This window comes from Diorhabda sublineata, chromosome 4 (assembly GCF_026230105.1).
Source record: "Diorhabda sublineata isolate icDioSubl1.1 chromosome 4, icDioSubl1.1, whole genome shotgun sequence".
Lineage (NCBI taxonomy): Eukaryota > Metazoa > Arthropoda > Insecta > Coleoptera > Chrysomelidae > Diorhabda > Diorhabda sublineata.
Genome location: NC_079477.1, coordinates 18371057 through 18391807, shown reverse-complemented (window position 1 = coordinate 18391807; position 20751 = coordinate 18371057). Strand labels below are relative to the sequence as shown.

The window sequence follows — 20751 nt, the reverse complement described above, 5'->3', positions numbered from 1 at the left end:
GTACCAATCCCTACTACCATCATCTAGTAACGCGCATGGGCATAGCTATTTCACATTCATTCCTGTATTTGTCAAAGTGTATATAATTTTTTTATTGATCTGAAACTACTTAAAATCATTACTCAATTAATTACTGCATTTAATTATGGATATTACATACTATTCTGGGTTCTATTTTGAAGATCTACTTACCAATATTACATTTATATATGGTCAATCTTTCTATAGGAAGTTGAAAAGTAGCCAAATTATTGAGTCCAATACTCATACTCGCTAAATTAGTATTGTTACAACTAACGAAAAGTCCAGTATCAGATTCGATATCACAGGTACAAGGATGCAATAGTAATTTATCCTTGGGACATCTATATTGAGGACCAGGAGCAATATATTCAGAAAGACTAAAATTGATGAGTAAAAATACAGGGATAATTTGCATCATCATTTTGACTTGTTATCTGAAACACAAAAAAATAGATATTTGTAATGAATATTGCAAACATCATAATCACATGAGAAATAATTTATTACATACAGTATCGATTTAGAATGATGTTACAGTTCTTCCAATATCAATTGCAGAAGACAGTAATGCGAAGAACAATCAATATTTCATAAATACGCACGGCACTCATACATTACATTAACAAATGAAAAATAATTTTTACTCCCCGTACAAAAGTCGGTAAACAACTAACAAACCGTCAGTCCACGTGGACGTGATGTGTGTCAAGATTCATCAACTCCACTTTTTACCAATGAAAACCATACCATAAACATAAATGCATTTCTATTGTCCGAAGCTCTCGGAAGGTGTATGTACACAATTTCTTCGAAATATTCGTGCCAGAACGTCTGCAATAACCAGTGGCGTTGTTTGGTGAGATTCATTTAATTCATAAATTTCTTTAAATAAATAGAAATATGGAGTTCTTTAAACCATGGGCGAATGAAGCCAATGAAATTGCACAGACAGGTATGAATTCAATAATAGATAGAAATACAAACACAGCAAGTTATTTTAAAAATATTCGAATGTTTGAAAAAGGAAAATATTCAGCAATCTGATAATTCAACTATAGTAAAAATTGCTGAATTAACTAGAGTAAATGAATTTTCCATTTATCGAGTAGTCCTGAAAGGGGTTGCTGTGGATCATTCACAGAACCGAAAAGCATGTAAAGAGAATCTGAAATTAGTTGACAAAGCTATCCAGTAGATAGTACATATATATAATATAAGATTATCCAGAATACAATTGTACCAGTTTAGAAACATTTAGACAAATTTGTCAGCATGAGGTTTTAAACCCAAAAAACTGAATAAACGGATGGCAATAACCCAATCGTCAAGTATAGTTCGATGGCGACAAGATTATTTACGTCAAATAAAAGACTAGCGAAGTTCTACTAGACACATAATTTATTATATAAGATAAGTCTGGTTTGACCGTCACGATGTAGTAAATATCAGTTGGGTTGACAAAAGTAAAAGTTGCTGATTGAATGGGCCATGCTGGAAGCAAAGAAGATTTCGTGCCTAATGCTTAATTAATATCTGATTATCATAAAAGTATAACACCAGAATTATTTGAAAAGTGGTTTAATGAACAGGTTTTACCTAACATTCCACCACAGGCACTAATAATTATCGATAACGCATCCTACCATTCGCGGCAAATCCTTAAGATACCAAATATTAGTAGTAACAAAGCCCAAATTTTAGCATTTATGTCTGAAAGAAATATTCCTATTTCTATCATCGACAACAAACAAAGAAGTTAGAGAAAAGTTATTATATTGACAAGCTGTGCAGAGAACAGATCACTCTTTTTAGACTACCTCCTTACTATTGCATATTTAACCCTATAGAGTCAATATGGGCAAACGTAAGATCAGAATTACTAAAATATAATTAGTCTGCATAACTGAGTGAAGAGGTTGTAGATCTCTAGCAGCAGATTGCGAAGACCTTTGGAAAAACTGTGTTAAAAATGTTATCAACGAAGATGAGTATGTGGTATCACCCTCTTAACAACCCTTCATAATTCAATCAAATGATGACTCTAGTTCACTCGATTCTGACTACGATTATTATTTATAAAAATACTTTGGAATTGAAATGTTTTTTTTTTCTGTTTTATTTGCGAAGACGTTATTTTCCTTTATGGTTTTTACTTTGAAATTTCTATTTCTAGGAAAAAAAATGGAAGAGGTTATAAATAGGGCTCAGTTCACGTCTGGTACCCTGTTTAAATCAAACACCCTTACAGGCAGTTCCAAGTAGACCTACAATTAAGTGCATCTATCTAAATAATGTCGTTTAATGCCGTCCAATTTATAATGATTCCATTACCTTCTAGCAAATGCTTTCTGGCATAAGATATACATTTTTTTTGAAGAATTCATAAAAATAATAAATTTATAAAATGAGGTATCTACGCCTATGGTAGATGAAACAAAATTATCGGCAAGGGTTTTTAAAATCTGCAATTGATATTGGAAGAATTATACCACAGCTAGAAATTAAGAATTTTTCTTATAGTGCAAATAAAATACGAATCTGAATGAAACAGAATTAAGGATGATGAATTCCATTATAATTTTAATATTAAATTCCTGACCACACGCCTTGTTGATGTGTACCCGTGTACGAGGGTACGAGTGTCTGAACTCAATCTAAAGATGTCAACTATCCATTTTTGATGCTTAGTTTTTGTTTGACAATCGTATAATTGAATCGTTGCGTAGATTTTCATAAAAATGGGACAAATTAAGTACCAAGTTGTCAAATAATATTTGTTTTGAAAAGGGCTACGGAAGAGACACTGTGGACGGAAATCTGTATCATCATTCACGATCATGAAATTTTAAAAAGCTTAGTTGCAACGTGACCGTCCATTTTTTACAAGATTACCAATATAGGAATCATCATAGTAATGTTGGGTATTTTGTAATATATCTAGAGAAATTAATTTCAAATAATTAACACATCAATTTAATGACTAAAGGATAAAGGAAGATTTTTTTGTTGGGTATGATATACAGTGTGTCCCAAAAAGAATTATATGAATGAAGAAAAACTTTATCTTTCAAAATTATTCTTCATAAAAAGCTCTGTATGACTAAAAGGTCCATAAGTGAAATTTGGTAATCATGGTAAAGAGTACCCGGTGAAACAAAAAAATGATTTGATTGAATTATAAAATTTACTAAGCAATAGATAATTATAATTTGTGCAAGATCTTATCTGATTCCACATCATCAGAAACATTCCATTCCGAATCGCTCTCTTGTGCGTGATAACAATTTTTTCTATATTATTTTCAAATTTTGGCTTCTTGTACCAAAAATTCTTGCTCTCTTTTTTTGTATAATATTGCATCAGCTTTGCACTCTTTCACATTATTTATATTGAATGTGGTATTTTTTGATATTACATAAGATTTGAAGTTGATCCAGACCAGCTAAATTGGATAAAAAGCTAGGTGATATAGAGGTAAATCGGCTTCAGCACACTATTGTTTATTGAAAAATTTCTAGCCTCTAACCATTCATTTATCAATTCCTTCGTTGACTTTGATTTTAGTGCTTTGTCAATTTGTTTATTGTGATATGGTGCAGTATCTGCCCTATGTAGAGAAAGATTGGGTATTAATTTATTTTCAAACTACTTATAATAATTTTCAGAACACATATCGTCTTGATAGTCGCTTATTTCAGAAACAGATTTGTAAATTAGGGCAACTCTTCGAACAAAACCACACTCACGCCCCGCATGTACAATAATCAAACTATTCCCTTTTGTTGTTAATTACTTAATACTTTCATTCGAATCATCACATTAACTTTCGAATGTGCTAAGTGTTGGGTGATGTATATGGATGAAACATCCTTATACACTAGAGGGCGACCTTGATCTCCATATTACGTAACATATATTAAGTAATTAAGCTTTTGGATTTCATATCCTTCCATTAGAAGTCTTTGATTTGATTTTCTTGCTTTTTTCTCTTAGAGACGAAAACGAAGACCATTGTTCTGTAAATTATACTTTCGGAAACACCTGTCACAGCTGCCACACGCTCTTTTATGCGAAGTTGAGATATCGTGACACCTCCTTCAGCTTCTTTTTTCATGAAGGTTAACACATTTACAATTATTTCTCGACTTTGACTCTAAGGAATAATTTGCTTTTAAGCTTCATGATACACGAGTTATATCTATTTTTTTATATTATAATTATTTGCTCACCTTTCAAGTGTTTATTCAAATAAAAAGAGCATAAAAATAAAATAATAAATACAGAAGATACAAATACAAAACGTAAAATTATATCAAATTTGAATAACGCGAGTAAATGGAACAAAGCGAGAAAATATCTCCATTTTTAAATTTATTGTAACTTCGTAGCATCACCTTATTTCACTAGAAACTTATTCTACTGTAAAAGAAGACTATATTGAAAAATAATAATAATTATGGACAAAAATATATTGTTATTATAGGTCGAAAATTTTTTAGGCAACCCACGTAATTCGAAATATTGAAGTCTTTTTATCGAAGAAAAATAGTGAACCTAAACAGTGCACGATCATCACGTGAACATCCTGCGCGAAACGGTGCGCGGCATCGTTATTGGTGCAAATCAGAGAAACCATCATATACCACAAAAAATTAACAATTCAGTTGATGATTGCGACAGCTTCTTTCATTTTTAAAGCCATTTTTCCACTATTATTTATAATTGGGTTGACTTCCATATTAATTACAATTAAAGAGAGTTCAATTAATAGCACATTTTTTGTTGTAAACATGCATGGTTTTTATAGGGAAAATTTAATTTTACGAAAAGGGCAGAGACTAATAATTTGTCATATCGATAGTGAGGAAGTTTTCTGCCAGATGGTTGGTGGGCATTTGAACTGAAAAAGACCGGGGACTATCACGAGTAAATGGACGGGGTCTCTTTCGAAAATTGGTTTTCGAAAACTCTACCGAAGTTTTAAGAGAATTGTGTTGTCGTATCAGATAATGCTTCGAATCACAAGAGGAAACTTGAGAAAATTCTAATTTCTAAAAATATCGATATTGATGAAAGATGGTTAACGCAGAGCTTTCAGAATAAGAAAATGTGTTTATTAAGGTAAAACATTAAGATTTTATTTTAATGTTTGAATACACATATTTTTCAATTTTCAAATGGATGTGTTCCATATTATGGCCGTTCGCTTTGTATCTATTCCAAACTTCACGTTTACATTGTATATTTTTGTAATAATAATTGTGCATAATTATTTTTAATTTATATTATTAATCTGCTGTATGAAACCGCAAATTATTTTTTAAATGCAGTCCTGTTACATGCTCGGCTTTGGCGTTTTCAACTCTGATAACGTGCACCATGAGTGAATGTGTTTTTATTTACTATTTTTCTTCAAAAAAATAGAGTATAGCAAGCTTAGCTACTTTATGAATTCGCTCTAAAGGCAGTCAAATATTTTCATATTGCAAATTTAGTTATTGAATAGTATTTTCACTAGTACTAATCTAATATGGTAAAGTACATATTCAAAGTTCAATAAACTTCTTAGTCGTATTTTAAAGGAAGGATATTTACCGTGATTGTTCTGCTACTAGAATAGTAATGAGTGATTGTTCAATAATTCAATTAGTAAATTATGTCTTATTACACGTAGAGGAATTCATATGAAAGTATCTCCAAATACAGAATATTTCAAAAAAATTGTACAAGATGATACACGAACACCTGATACCACATTATGTTATTTTATTTCGACAAAATCTATTTTAAAGAAATTACAACATGTAAAAATTAAATCAGTACCTCGGTCACTACAGTGAAAGTCTTATCATCAAAAAAAGTATTTATTGTGTCTAGTAATACACTGGCGAGCAAAAAATTGAGGTCACCTCAAAATTTTCATGTTCTTTGAACATTTACGTTATCAGATAGTATTCGCAAACTGTACATCATTGCATGTGCTTTTGTAAGCTGAATGTGATACTCTATACTAAAGAAAAATGCATTTTTTTCTTGGATCTAATGATTTATGCTGAAAAAGCAACAAATTAACATTTTGGGCGAAATTCAACATTTTGTTGTTAGGGACGATATGGGACGAACAAAATAAAAAAACTTGACACTAATAACGTGTATTCCCTCCTCTTGCATTGATGACTGCTTGAAGTCGGCGCGGCATACTTTTAATTGAGTTGCGTGGGATCTATGTCTGGGCTGCGGGCTGACCAGTCAAACCGACTAATTTCTACCTCATCCGGATATTCCCTGACAATTCTGGCAGTATGTGGTCTCGCATTATGTTGCATAAAAATGCCACGTTCCCCCTGTACAAACTAGTGCAGTGATTCCCGCCCAAACCATAATTGACCCACCGCCAAAAGGAAGACGCTTGTCAATGCAAAATTCAGAATATCTTTTCCCAGGTCTTCTCCACACTCCTCGACGCCCATCTGACCCAGTGAAACGCGACTCATCTGAGAACAATACCCAGCTCCAGTCATCATCTTTCCAACGAACGTGATCTCTAGCATATGTCAATCTTGCAGTCCGATGCTGGCGTTGCGGCGGGGGACCTGTAGCCATTCTTCTACATGACAGTCCAGCAGTCTTCTTCTAACGGTCCATTCACTAACATTGACATTTCTCACTTTTTCCAACTGATTTCGCAGTGAAACCGCAGTAGCTGACCTATTCCGCAAACAAAAACACCAAAAAACGGTCATCTCGTTGAGTGCTATTTCTTTTTCGCCCAGACCCTGGTCTTATAGTTATCAGGCCAGTCTCCAGAAAGCGCTGGTACACCCTTTGCACAACACAAAGACTAGCACCAACAATTCTTGCAGTTTCACGTCGCCCCCGACCATCTTGTAACAGCGCAACAATTCTGTTAAATCACTACACTTTGCAATCGTTAGGTTTTACACAAAGAATCAATAGTAAATTGGAAAAAAGGCAAGGGAAATGTGAATGTTCAATTAGCGCAAAGGCACATTTTTCATCAAAGTCGTACTCTAATACATCGAATGACAGCTAAGAGTAGCTGCCAAGTCTTGGAAAAAATATGCTTTAACGCCTACTAATCCTTATCAATATTGACGCTAAAATTATTCGCGATTTCTGAAGTAACCTTAATTTTTTGCTCGCCAGTGTAGTTTCCACCACACATTTAAAATCGCATGATGCCAAGTCAAAACTATAAGTAGATAATCTACTACTTGGTTTCGCGCTAAAGCGATGCCCACATGGAGATAATACGAACAATCTTAACAATATATCCCGCCGTCAATTTTAGTGCTTATTATATATATATATATATATATATATATATATATATATATATATATATATATATATATATATATATATATATATATATATATACACACAGTGCTTTTCAGATAAAAGTATCCACCTTTAATAACTTTTGTAATACTGGTATTTAGAAAAAATCCAAAAACACGTCAATTTATGTTGGAAGGGGCAAGCATTATGGCTTATTTAAACTTACTGGAAAAGCCACCCCCTCACCCCTAGCAGCATCCCCTTTATTTTTTTAAGTTACTTTTCATATTTTTTATGTAAAATTTGGATACTCCTCTTTGAGCTGATTTCAAAAATGTATAATACTTGTAGATTAAAGTGGTTAGTTTATGAGATAAACAATTTTTTTAAGAGCACAAATTTTACTTATTATTTACTTTCACCTTATTTGCCTGTACTAAAATGGGTTGTACAACAGTTCAAACTCTCTAATCTTTTTAACTGTGCTATTTATTATGAAGTTACAATAAGTGTTCAAAATGAGTACCATTCACTTCCATACAATGGTATAATCTATTTTGAAATGCTTCTCTGACATTGCTTAATACGGCTGGATTTAATTGTCGACATTCATTTTCTATCCTCTCTCGTAAATCATCCAGAGATTCTGGTTGGGTAGCATAAACTTTTGTTTTTAAATACCCCCATAAAAAGAAGTCTAGGGGTGTTAAATCCGGTGACCTAGGTGGCCACTCCATCATCTGCCCCCTTCTACCTATCCAACGAGCGGAGAATGTTTCGTTTAAAAATTGTCGGACAGGCATAGCATAGTGTGGGGGAGCTCCGTCTTGTTGAAATACCAGTAAATCTTCGGAAAGCTTATCATCATTTTCTATTATTGTTGTAATACGTGGGTCAACCCCTTCCCTGAGTAACTCAAGATATGATTCACCATTTAAATTTCCGTTGATGAAGAAAGGTCCGAAAATGTGGTCACCTAGGATACCACACCAAACGTTCAACTTTTGGGGATGTTGTGTATGGAATTCACGCATAATATGTGGATCACTTTCATCCCAATCTCTAAAATTATGCCTACTTACGAAGCCATTTAATGACCATGATCATTCATCAGAAAAGCAAATATTGTTTAACAATTGTGGATTGTTATTGATAATTTGCGTCATTGATTCGCAAAACTCTAGACGACGATCAAAATCATCTTCATTCAACTCGTGCACCAACTTAACTTTGTATGGGTGGTACTTGAATTTATGTAAAACTCGGAAAACTGTAGAAGATGAAACACCGATCGCTCTACTTATTGTTGACAACGATTGGGGTTGTTGAGCCTCTAAGCTGACTTGCCCTAAAATTGCCACTTGGATTGCATCGTTATTTACGAGTCCCTCTCGCTTATGCACTTTATTGCAAACAGACCCTGTTGTGGTAAATTTCTCCATCAGTTGAATTACATACTTATGAGTTGCATGTCTTCCGTCATGTAATTCGTTAAATATTCTAGCAGCAGCTCTTGCACAATTATTATTTTGGTAGTATAAACCTACAATTTCAATTCTTTCTTGCAAAGAGTAAACCATTTCAGAGAAACAAAATAAATAATGTATCAAATTACACTATCAATAGTGACTACAAATTCTAGTTGACAACAAGTCAAACTTTAATAAAAAGTAGAGTTTTTTGTTGTTTGGATTTTTTAAGTAGAATAAATAGCACAGTTAAAAAGATTAAAGAGTTTGAACTGTTGTACAACCCATTTTAGTACAGGCAAATAAGGTGAAAGTAAATAATAAGTAAAATTTGTGCTCTTAAAAGAAAAATTGTTTATCTCATAAACTAACCACTTTAACCTACAAGTATTATACATTTTTGAAATCAGCTCAAAGAGGAGTATCCAAATTTTACATAAAAAATATGAAAAGTAATTTAAAAAAAATAAAGGGGATGCTGCTAGGGGTGAGGGGGTGGCTTTTCCAGTAAGTTTAAATAAGCCATAATGCTTGCCCTTTCCAACATAAATTGACGTGTTTTTGGATTTGTTCTAAATACCAGTATTACAAAAGTTATTAAAGGTGGATACTTTTATCTGAAAAGCACTATATATATATATATATATATATATATATATATATATATATATATATATATATATATATATATATATATATATATAACTTATTCTACACTGATCTACTAAATGTAAATAAGTTATTTTTGGCCACTATTACATTTTAATACCTCTGTAATGACCTCTGCGTCGACTAGTCTTGGAATTTTATTTACGGTAAGCAAAGAAACAGTAAAGAAGAAACAATTATTATTAGAGTCATGGCAAGAGCAGTGGGTATTTTTTAAACAGACTGCAAGTTTAGGTATACCTAAGCGCAAAATTACTTCAAATCCAATAAGACATCGTCGAAGAGCTTTTTATTTTGACAAAACTTGACTTTAAAAGCTCCTTTGATAAAGTATTATATGTTTCAATCGACGAAAATGAAATTTCTGTGTATAAAAACAGGTACATGGTAAATAATTTCATAGTTAGAGAAAAAATAGTGGAGTAAATACTATCGTTCCATCCAACCTCTTTGCATTATTGAAGATAGCATAATCCATATAAAGAATATTTACCTTCTGATTTTAATGCTAAGTCAATCGAAAACGAAATACAATACCCAGAGATTAAGATATCTTTATGCTTATAATTAATATCAGTACTATGCTAACAAGCCAAAAAGCTAAAAGACTAACGTATACTTGACTGCCTTCTTACCTATGACCACTATAAATGCAAGATAAAATGCTCACGGTAAATATATTTTCCAACAATTGTATCCACACAAGCTGCAGAATATGATGAAAAAATTATTTTTATCGTTCATAGTTTTCAAGAAAACGACTTTCTTATCAGGGCAGTATTCTTTCGAAAAAGTCTTTAAAATGTTTGTATTAATTTGACTAGATTCATTACCCGACTGCCAAGAAGGGTTATGTTTTTAAGGCGTATCTTGTATGTATGTAATATTTTTGATTACCTTGTATCTCCAGAACCGCTAAACGGATTTTCACATTTGAGGTATCGTTAGATTCGTTTCATTAGCCCAAGTGTTCTTAGATAGGAGACATTTAAAAAAAAAACCAAAATGGCGAATATTGGACGCCATGTTGTGAGGTAAAAAAAATTTTTTTACTACCAAGCATATCGAGTTGGGTATCAAAATGAAGGATTTTAAACAGTGATTGTAAATATGTATATAACTTGCAATTTTAATATTAAATGGAACTATAAAAATAGCTAATTAAAATGATTCAGACCTGTGTGGATAGATGGCGTCACTAGGTTTTTAAAACGCGGTATCGTTGTGACTTCTTGTTATCTAAGACTAATATATTTACTACGAGGACGGACCTACGTTGTTATTATAATTATAATTGTCTTGTGCGATTTAAAGAAGCTGTCAGAATTTTCCCAACACTAGACTGGTTGATGCATATAACGCGACTATGACAGAAAAGTTAGAAAAGCTCACAAAAGTATATACCGTTAGTGCTGTAGACATCTCATTGGATCCTAAAACATATGGTCAAAAACCACGAGAGGAATTCTTACCTGAAGATCCCAATAAAACAGGTGGTATACGAAACCAACTCAAATTAGGTGTAGGCTCTCGAGCCATGCTAAGACGGAACATCAATATTAACCATGGGCTGGTTAATGGTGCTATGGGTGTTATCCAACGAATAGATTGGCCAGCACTACGCAGAGAGTAGTTGGAGCCGGGAGAACTGCCACAAGCAGTATTTGTGGAGTTCGATGACCCAAATATAACAGGAAACCGACCTGGTATTGGAGTCCGGATAGAGCCTTGTGCTACAGAATTTGATGCTTTATGTGGTAAAGGCATGATCGAGCGACGGTGCATAAATTACAGGTCACAACTTTAGATCGAGCAGTTGTAGATTTAAGTAGAAACTTATTTACAAAAGGTCAAGCTTACGTTGCTTTGAGCAGAGTGAAGACTCTCTCCGGACTTGCTATTAGTTCTCTTGACTAACAAATTGCTTAATCAACCACATGACATAAACTCATTCAAGGAATTAATCCGTTTACGTAATCTTAACTAAAAAGACATAAATAAAATAATAATTAAAAAAATCAAAAAACCGGCCAGCATGGATAACTACAATTAAAAATCAACTGAAAAGACTGAAACAAGATGAAAATTCAATGATAAAGTATTTTAAAAAAATAATTATTAGGTACTTAAAACCAAAGACATAAATTGAAACAGTACTAAACCAATGTACCTGCATATTGTACACTTAGAAATATCAGCACGGTAGATTTTTCACTTTTTTGCAGCATTATAAACAGAATTGCTGTCGGAGGCATGAAATTGAATGCTATGATAAATTATTATCTCTTTGTGCATGCCTCCGAATGTGTACAATATGCAGGTACATTGGTTTGGTAGTGTTTCAATTTATGTTTCTGGTTTTATGTACCTAATCATTATTTCTTTAAAATACCGTATTATTGAATTTTCGTCTTGTTTCAGTCTTTACAGTTGATTTTTAATTGTAATTATCCATGCAGGCGGGTTTTTTGATTTTTTTTAATTATCATCTTATTTTCCAGTTGTTTTATTGTTGAGTTTTTTATCATTTCTAAACTTTCCCGGTCTGTAGCTTCATTTACTATTGATTTCAATTTTTCTAATGTTTCCTTTGGTCAGTGTTAATATGGGTAATAAACCATCAGACTAAAGATCAGGAGATTTCCCAATTTCTATAAAGTTCGGACACTTTCTCCCAATTAAGAGAATTTATTGGATTGGTATTTTGCTTCAGTCCGTTCGATAGTAGGTGAGTTCACCGGAGGATTTATGATTACCGTGTGCTTCTATGATTGCTTATATAAATTCCCTCCTTTTTAGTCGTAATTAGTCTATAACCCCTATCCGAGTGACTAGCATTGGAGCCCCCTCCTGTTACTTATCTTTTCCTGAGTGTTGTGCTATTATTTTGTAGCCTTCAATTACGAAATTATATATTATCGGAGAGTACGCCATTCCTATTTAGCTTTTGTTCAGTGGATTTGATATTCATTTGGAATTTTGCGTTTCACAACTGATGTTTTTCAAAATGATTTCTTTCTAATTATCGCACTCTCTTCTCAATTTCCATTTCAAGTCACTTAGGCCACGTATGACGCACTTGGGACCACGGAACACGGTTTACAAAAACTCTCTCTCTCTCCCTCTTTCTCTCCGAGTAGCGGAGCGACTCTACTGATTTCCAAACCTTTCGGAGATTATCCTTTTATTCAAGATTCTCGTCATACTGGTTGTCAAAGAAATCCGAAACATAAAATAATATCGTAAATTGTTTAATATCATTCGTTAAATTAGTTGATTTTCTGCTATTCGGGTCAGCTTTGTTTAGTGTTGATTATCCAAATACCTATGACAATTTCGCAGAATCAGTGTTTAGAGTTTTATACGCGTGAAAATATTTTCTAGATCTATGAGATAAATTATAACATTTTTTGTGAATTCTTTATTTTTTCAACTACATCTCTTATCCGTTTTTGTTACAATAAGAATAAATCAAATGTATAAAATGATAAATACAATTTTTATTTACAAAAAATATATTACTATTGCTACGATTTTATATTTTTACTTAATCTAATTACCGAAAATTTACCTTGGAAAGTCTACAAATTGAGATATTTAAGGTTAAAAATCGACGATTTGATGAGGATATTATTTCGGATATTTACTTTGAGATAGATACAAATGTGAAATAATCACAGTAAAAATTTGTTTTACATTTACTTAAAAAAAATTAATATATTTTTGGGAATCCTGTAGCTGAATATACTTCTGAATACTTCTCCTTATGGCACCTCCATGGAGGGTGATGCAGATTGGACAGTAATATCTCACACACGGTGGGGATTGTATTTAACACGCCAAAATATTAATACAAGCTTAATGAACAAACTCTACAGTCTATCGTACAATATGTGAGCTTGCGTTGTTTTGCTGAAAAACTACTTATATAAGGATGTAAGGTGGTGATCGCTACCATAAGTAATAGCTTCCCAAACAATTACTTCAACAGATTTGTGCACATACATTTAACATCAACGGTCAAACTCATCAAAATAGAATAGCGTTTCGTCACTTATCACCATTCAGTGCTGCTGCTCTTGGAATCTACTCAAACTTTGAAGACAATGGTCCTCAGATGAAAGAAGTCCTATTTAACCAGCCTTTTAGCTTCTGGTACTCTTACGTGACACATATGATATTTATTGGAATACACTTTAAGATTTACACCAGATAATTCAGAGTTCCGACAACGTAACAAATAATTATCAATCAAAATAGCGGCTTTATTCAGGTCTATCTTGTCATTATTTCATTAGACATTGTAAGCAAGAAAAGGAGAATTGAGAAATATACGTATTTCAGCAATGAAAAATATTTTCAACAATAAATGTTTGGATGCATTTGCAAGTCTTAATATTATTAAGACCAAGAATAGTTCAAACAGGGGCAAAAGGTTACTGCTCAATTTATTAGTCAAGGAATGACTCAATAACTCACAAGACATATTCGATTTGCCTTTATTAAACAGGTTTTCCCTTAATTTTCCAAATAGGGTTATGATTCATCTAAAAAATTATGAAAACTCGATTTTTTTCAAAATCTTTCTAGTAATTAGTGAATGAGAATGAGGTTAAAAAATATGAGAATATAAGAAAATATTTCGAAATATCACTTGTTAGATACACACAAAAAGTATAAATTTAATCTCTCATCACAATAGAAACATAGCAGATTGAATAAATACCTAGAATCTAACAAGTAAGACTAATAAAAATTGCGACTCCAATTTCCTATGTATATTAAAAACAAATTAAAATGCCGTAAAAAAAGTAAAAAAATGTCATAGCACTTTCTATTTTCTAATTGTATTGTTAGTCATAGACGGAAATAAATTAGGCAATGAGGTACCAACTTACATTCTTCGTAAATTAATTTATATTCCAATAGAAAAATTAGATGTTACACTTGAACACTATTTTGATTTGAAAACCAATAATTCGGATTCACATTTTCAAAAAATTCAACAAAATTCCACACCACCTTCAACGCTGGAATATTAACAGTAAGTAATGTGTCACGCATTTTAAGACACTATTGAATTTTCACCTTCTTTCAAGGTAACCAGGTAGCTAACAATTCTTAGCACTTTCTAATAAATCCAACTATATGAAAAGTATCTAGAATACTGCAAAATTTATCAGATATATTAAAGTACATTGGGGATATGAAAATATTGTGTTTCAATTGGTTGCTGGAAAGATTAAGTTCTTGTTCAATAATTTTAGTCTTGAAAGAAAAAGTTCATCGACATGTTTTGAACTCTTACAAACGTGCATTCTTTTGCCATCTCTTAGACATAAATCAAACATAAAAAAATCGATCAGTAGATAGCTTTCTGAATACATAAGAGGAATGTTAATTTGTAGAAGTATATCAGTGCCACCAAAATATATTTATTTAATAATCAAATACATTGTTCATTGAATGGGCTTTAAATGTAATTTAAAAGTTATTTATTCTGCTAGGGAACTTATAATACAGATATCTTCTTAAAGACTATTTATGTTGGGCCAACGATTAAAAGATGGCGCAAGCATACACATATTCAATTTCAATTTTATTTTGTTTAGTATTACTGAATTGTGATAATGTGTAGGATTTTTTTAACATAAAGTTTTCCGCTTGCCACTTGTATGGGTTGCAAAAGTTAGTCAATCAAGCCAAAATTGTCATCTTCAATCAAACAAGATCTTCAAGGCAGAAGGCAAATCACAACCCTTCTCGTTTAGTATCTGGAATTAATTGCATGGATGCATGGATATCGACTAACACATTTTTTTTCATATTTAGATGGGTAGTGTTTTTTTGGGATGTAGAATCTAAGTAACGTATCCCATTTGTAACGTTTTCATGATATCATTATAACAGGCAGTTGTCTATATTCTTTTGCCTAAGGACTCTCTCTGCTTAGGTAGCCACCAGATACCAACATTCTACCTGGCAGCAGCCCCTAGACAATGACAGTCTCCTCTACTTCCTCTCTCAAACCTCCCCAGTGGTTAGGCATCATCTAAATCGTTTCCATAACACGTATACTCAGGTGTTTGTACTTTCTTCATTTTGTGAAGATACCGTCGGAAGCAGTCGTGTCCCGTCAAAAGCTGGGTAATGTACAAGTTCAGCTCTCCAAACTTCCTTTCGGTTCACAGTCTAAGGTCTTTTATTAGTGTCGCGTCCATTTGGCTGATTTGTTGCCACGTCCATATAGCTCTAGTGCGTTCGATGGTTGCCACATCATGTCGTTTTATATCTGAGCTGCTTCTGTATATCCTCTTGCGATCGAAAGCCAGGATGTACACGGAAATTATAGACGCCACCACTGGGACAGCTTGTACAGAGACAGTCCAGTAGGAGATGGCGATTCTCATTGCATCTTATATCTGTACCATAGCAGTATTTCTTTATTCTCATGGCGACTGACTAGACCTCTGCCCCATACTGAAGAATTGAGTGAGTCGTCGCAATCAGCGGCATTCGTTTTTACGGCCACGGTACGTTAATATATGCCAAAGATGCTGTCCTCTCAGCCGCTTTTTGAGCTGTCTTTCGTATGTGGGGCCAGAAACACCTCTTCGTATCTAAGCTCATCTAGATTCTATTTCATCTGTCCCGATCTCAATGGGCAGTCTTGTCAGTATCCGTGAGAAACATCAGTACAGTTTTTGTCGTAGCGAGTTGAGTCCGTGATCTGTAATCCATCCCCCTACTCATCTCATTGTCTTGTTCAGCACGCCAAGGAGCAACTCCAGTCTAAGGAGACTATCATATAGACTATGTCTAGTGTTGCTAGCATCACGATTGATCACGCTGCGTGGCAGTGTCTGTCCAGTTCCAAAAAGGTGTCGATCACCTTCTTGAATGCTAGTGTTTTTGATGAGCACTTTTTGGGCGTATTGTCGATCACCTTCTTGAATGCTAGTGTTTTTGATGAGCACTTTTTGGGCGTATTGGGAAAAATGCATCAACGATCCATCCTATCGTTTGAGCATTTTTAAAGTCTGGTGTCTCCAATTTACCAGTAACTATCTTGTATCTGTTTCCCCAAGGGTCCCTGTTCACCTCTTCACAAAGCTCTTTCCAACATTGCGTTATGCTGTTTCGCATAGCGTTAATAAGTGTTTAGTCTGTTCATCAGTATTGTGGTCATCTTTTACTGTCGGGTTTTTGGCATTCTGTTTTCACACAGCCGCTCTGTTAGTCTAGCCGTTTTATCTGCTAGTTTTGTGTAGTTTTAGTGCAGCCATTAGGTCATCAGAGAATTTGTGTAGATCTAATTTTTCAAGGTTCCATTACGGTGTCTATTGGGTTGTCTGTGATAGCGAAGGCGATGTACTGGTGGTGAGTGGTAATATAGTCATCGGAAACTCGCCATCCAAACATCCAAACCCTGGTTTCCCGTACGTTGGAATGTTTTCCATATTTGCCACAACAAGATTAACTCTTGCGGCCATTTCCAATCAGACTAACGCGTCTGTTAGTTTGCGTCATTTCCCATTTTATTGCTATTGAAGTCTCCCGCGACTACGACGTCTCCGATTAAATATCTAATTCTATTCTCGATGAGCTCCACCTTCCTTTCGGAGTCAACAGCTGAGCAGTTGGGGGTCAGGTAGACACTGACGTAAGTGACAGTACCCACCGTAACCCAGACATGATCGTCACCGACACCGCATAAAATCAAAATATCTCCGTCATGTTCATCAGCTATCTGTGGTAGTAGCATGTCTGATGTCCTACTTCGATTCAAGATTCCTTGAATTTATGGACCATCTTCCCGCCTGTCTCTTGCGCTCCAGCGCAGCTCAGAAAACCACACACCTTCAAGAGCCCGCGCAATGCTCCCCGTCGCCATACCCGGCCTCGGTGCACAAGGGACAGGTTGCCTCGTTTTTACAATCCGTTGCGTAATGCCCTGTTTCGCCGCATTTTCTACAGCTTTTTGTTTGGTCAATATTGTTACAGTCTGCCTACGTGCCAGAATCCCAGGCACTTCATCATTGTCAGTCACTCTAGGACACGGCAATGTATTGATGGGTTGTGTTACTTTTAGTTAGTCTTGAATTATTTCGAAAGACGGCGAAGCTTCAAAATCATCATACACTGATGGACATATGTCTCCTGAAAAGAGCACCACAATAACATACAAGGACTTGGAAAACACATGTTTTCAAATTTAAGATACAATTCAACTTTACGCCAATTGAGCGCACTTGCCGAAAAGTCACTATGTCAGAGATACTTTATGAAGACAATATAACTACACTACTTAATAGCTTAATTTAAGTGTACAGTATTAATTATAAATCGATCTCATATACAAGAAGAGTTTAAAAAAGAAATAGTTTCTATAATTTATACCTGCACATAATACGCGAAAAGTTTAAAAACATGGCTTATAATTTCTTCGAACATATCAATGGTTCTTGAAGACAGAAAATATTAATAATCATCACTATCAATGAACCACCAACCACCTAGGCATTCAACAAACAAAAACCCAAATTAGAAGACGATACTATTGACCTTACCCAAACAGAGATGATAATCAATCTTCTTTGCGGTACTTTTGTGAACAGAAATAAGACAGAAATCTCTCCAACCCGAAATTAATGATAGCACTAACTCTTTTGACTCCTTTGGAAATCATTTATCTCGATACTAGTCGGTTAAATAACCAAAGGCTTCTAACAATCTTTGATGCAGTTTCTAAATTGGACGAACTGATCAAATAAAAGCTCTCTTCGTCTAAGTAACACATCATGGAATACCACACAAGGTGGTAGCTGATAGCGGTACTTGGTTTAATAATGGATTTATGCAAGAGGTTGTTATAACATATAATAATATAAACCATTGAACAACCGTGAACAGTTCACTCGTTTTGGGATGTCGAATGTTCCCACTCTTTGAATATTTTAGGATCCTCAGAGCAAAGCATAAATTAGTTACTTTAGAAATTATGCACGGATTTCTCAGCATCTACCCACCTATGTACAAAAACAGATCTCTCATACTACTGTATGGATCCAATCTATATAACCATTTCTTACAAAGCTTCTCCTGGGAATGAAGAAGGTTCGGTATTGTTGACTTATAATTCGTACATGGTATTGAACTGATCCATAATTCAACAAATATATCATTGAACTTATAAATCTGTAGAGCTTAACCTATAAGTACAGAATCGACATTTGGTATCTTATTTAAACATAATCACAGTTTTCTTCACATATCCATAATATCCAAAATAAGCATTTAAAACCAGTTTTTCCATTGAATTCACTTACCTATAGTTTGCGTGATACACAGCAAATAAAAAAAATACGATTTATATTGATATTTATATATTAAAGAGTATATAGTGATTATAAAACTACAGTTTGTTACATATTTAGATTTTTGATTCATCGATGTAACCCCCTATTGCTTTTATTATTTCGGTGCACAAATTTGGTATTCTCTGTAACAACAACAGATGGAGGTTGGACGGCTAAACCTTTACTTTGAGTTTGAGTACATTTTTCCTTTCCAATTCTTCCGAATACTCTATGCACAGCTTCAAAGAATGCTTGGGATCGTTGTCATGCTGGAAGATAAATTTTGTGCCGATCAGGTACTGGCGAGAACTTTCTACATATTCCTTTAATATTTTTTATTGTCGTCTTTCTTCAAAACTCATTTAATTTTTACTAGATCCTCAGTCACCCCTTCCTCCAAAATATCCCCAAACAACTACTGAGTCTCCAACGTGTTTCACTATCGGGATTACACATGGATCTAATATATGTTCTTCCTTTGACCTGCGCGCGCGCACAAACACTGTCCTCTTAGACCCAAAACCTCAAACTTTGACTGACTCTCGTCTTCAGAGCCTGAAGGTAAACTGAAATCTAATAACTTGACTTACCTGTTTTATACATAATTTTGCCACCAATAAACCTTCTCCGGCGGAAATTAATTCCACCCGGAAAAAAACGCCTATGGCTGTAAGGAATTGGCCCTTTGTCCCTATTTAAGCTACTCTTACATTTAGCAATTTCAATCCTTTCAAGTGCATCGAACAATTTATTATTGGATACATTTTTTATCAATTGTACATTATTAATATTTTTGCTGTGATTTTGAATGGCAGGTTGATCCACAATACGTGATTTTCCGGTCCATCCATATTTTAAACTATGTGCTCTTTAAACCGGAAAATAACGGATCTCTTACTCTGCTCAATATACTTTCCAACACACTCACTACAGCTTATTTCATATATACCACTAATTTTCAAATTTGGTATTTCATTCTTAAGATTACCCAACAATTATTTTAATGTATTGTTGGATTTATAACCCAATTTAAAATCCACTCTGTTAAATATTCCTTCCAACCCTTTTTCATAAACAGTATTGGAAGGTATCAGAGCAATTTTTTTTGTTTTTCATTTTGGGAAGATTCCCGCCAAGAAGATTTTCCCGCTGGAGATATTTTATTTAAGGAAAAATTTAGTATAAAACAGGTAAGTCAAATCCTTAGATTTTAGTCTCTGATGACGACAGCGTGGTTATCGAAACGCCTGTCAGGCAGTGTTGGTGTAGTGATGGTGTGAACAGTATGTTCAGTATGAATATCACCAACGGCACCAGAAATTCCAACTTACCCTTTCCAAAAAGATTAGCTTTTCTCGATCTGCTTTTCAATGTAGAAAAACTCAAAAGCAGATCCCAAGATTCATTGATCTGAGATGCTTTCTCGGCTCGAAAGTCCTCTATCACGTTTAATTAGGTCTACTTTCTCAATCTCTCATTAAAACTGTATACTGATATTAAGTTCCCATTCTCCTCCACCTCATTTATAGATAGACTACCACTGGGGTAATTAACGACAAGAATATGAATAGTATGTTAATTTTATTTGAATTATGGATATTACAATTTTTGCCAAGTACCTACTTTTATTTTATTCTTCAAATTGTTGTTTTGCCTTGATTATTGACCAAGTTCGAATTTTTGAAACAGTTGGTGATATTCATATTGAAAACTCTTTACACTACCATTACACCAACACTCACAATTACACGTCTGATGCGCGTATCGTCTTCAGAGACTGAAGGTAAACTAAAACCTAATAACCTGTTTGATACTGAATTCTCCCACCAAAAAACCTACTCCCGAGAAAATTAATTACAGCGGGAAAACCTCGTTGGCGGGAATCTTCACATTTATTTCTTGACTACTAAACTATAGTGTGGTCTGTA

The 20751-nt window shown here is 33.9% G+C and overlaps 1 protein-coding gene across 2 annotated transcripts in view; it reads right to left on the bottom strand.

The window, feature by feature from the left end:
- Window positions 1–20476, bottom strand: part of LOC130442876 (chaoptin) — a 47350-nt gene extending 26874 nt beyond the window's left edge. Inside the window, exons 1-2 of one of the 2 annotated variants that reach the window (XM_056777263.1) lie at window positions 20447–20476; window positions 193–458 (exon numbers count right to left, since the gene is read on the bottom strand). In XM_056777263.1, coding sequence (XP_056633241.1) covers window positions 193–445 — 253 coding nt within the window. In that variant the 5' untranslated portion in view covers window positions 446–458; window positions 20447–20476. Of the gene's footprint in view, window positions 1–192; window positions 459–14362; window positions 14540–20446 lie in introns of those variants that run through there. The other variant, XM_056777262.1, reaches the window with a different exon arrangement.
- Between the last annotated feature and the right edge of the window lie 275 nt (window positions 20477–20751).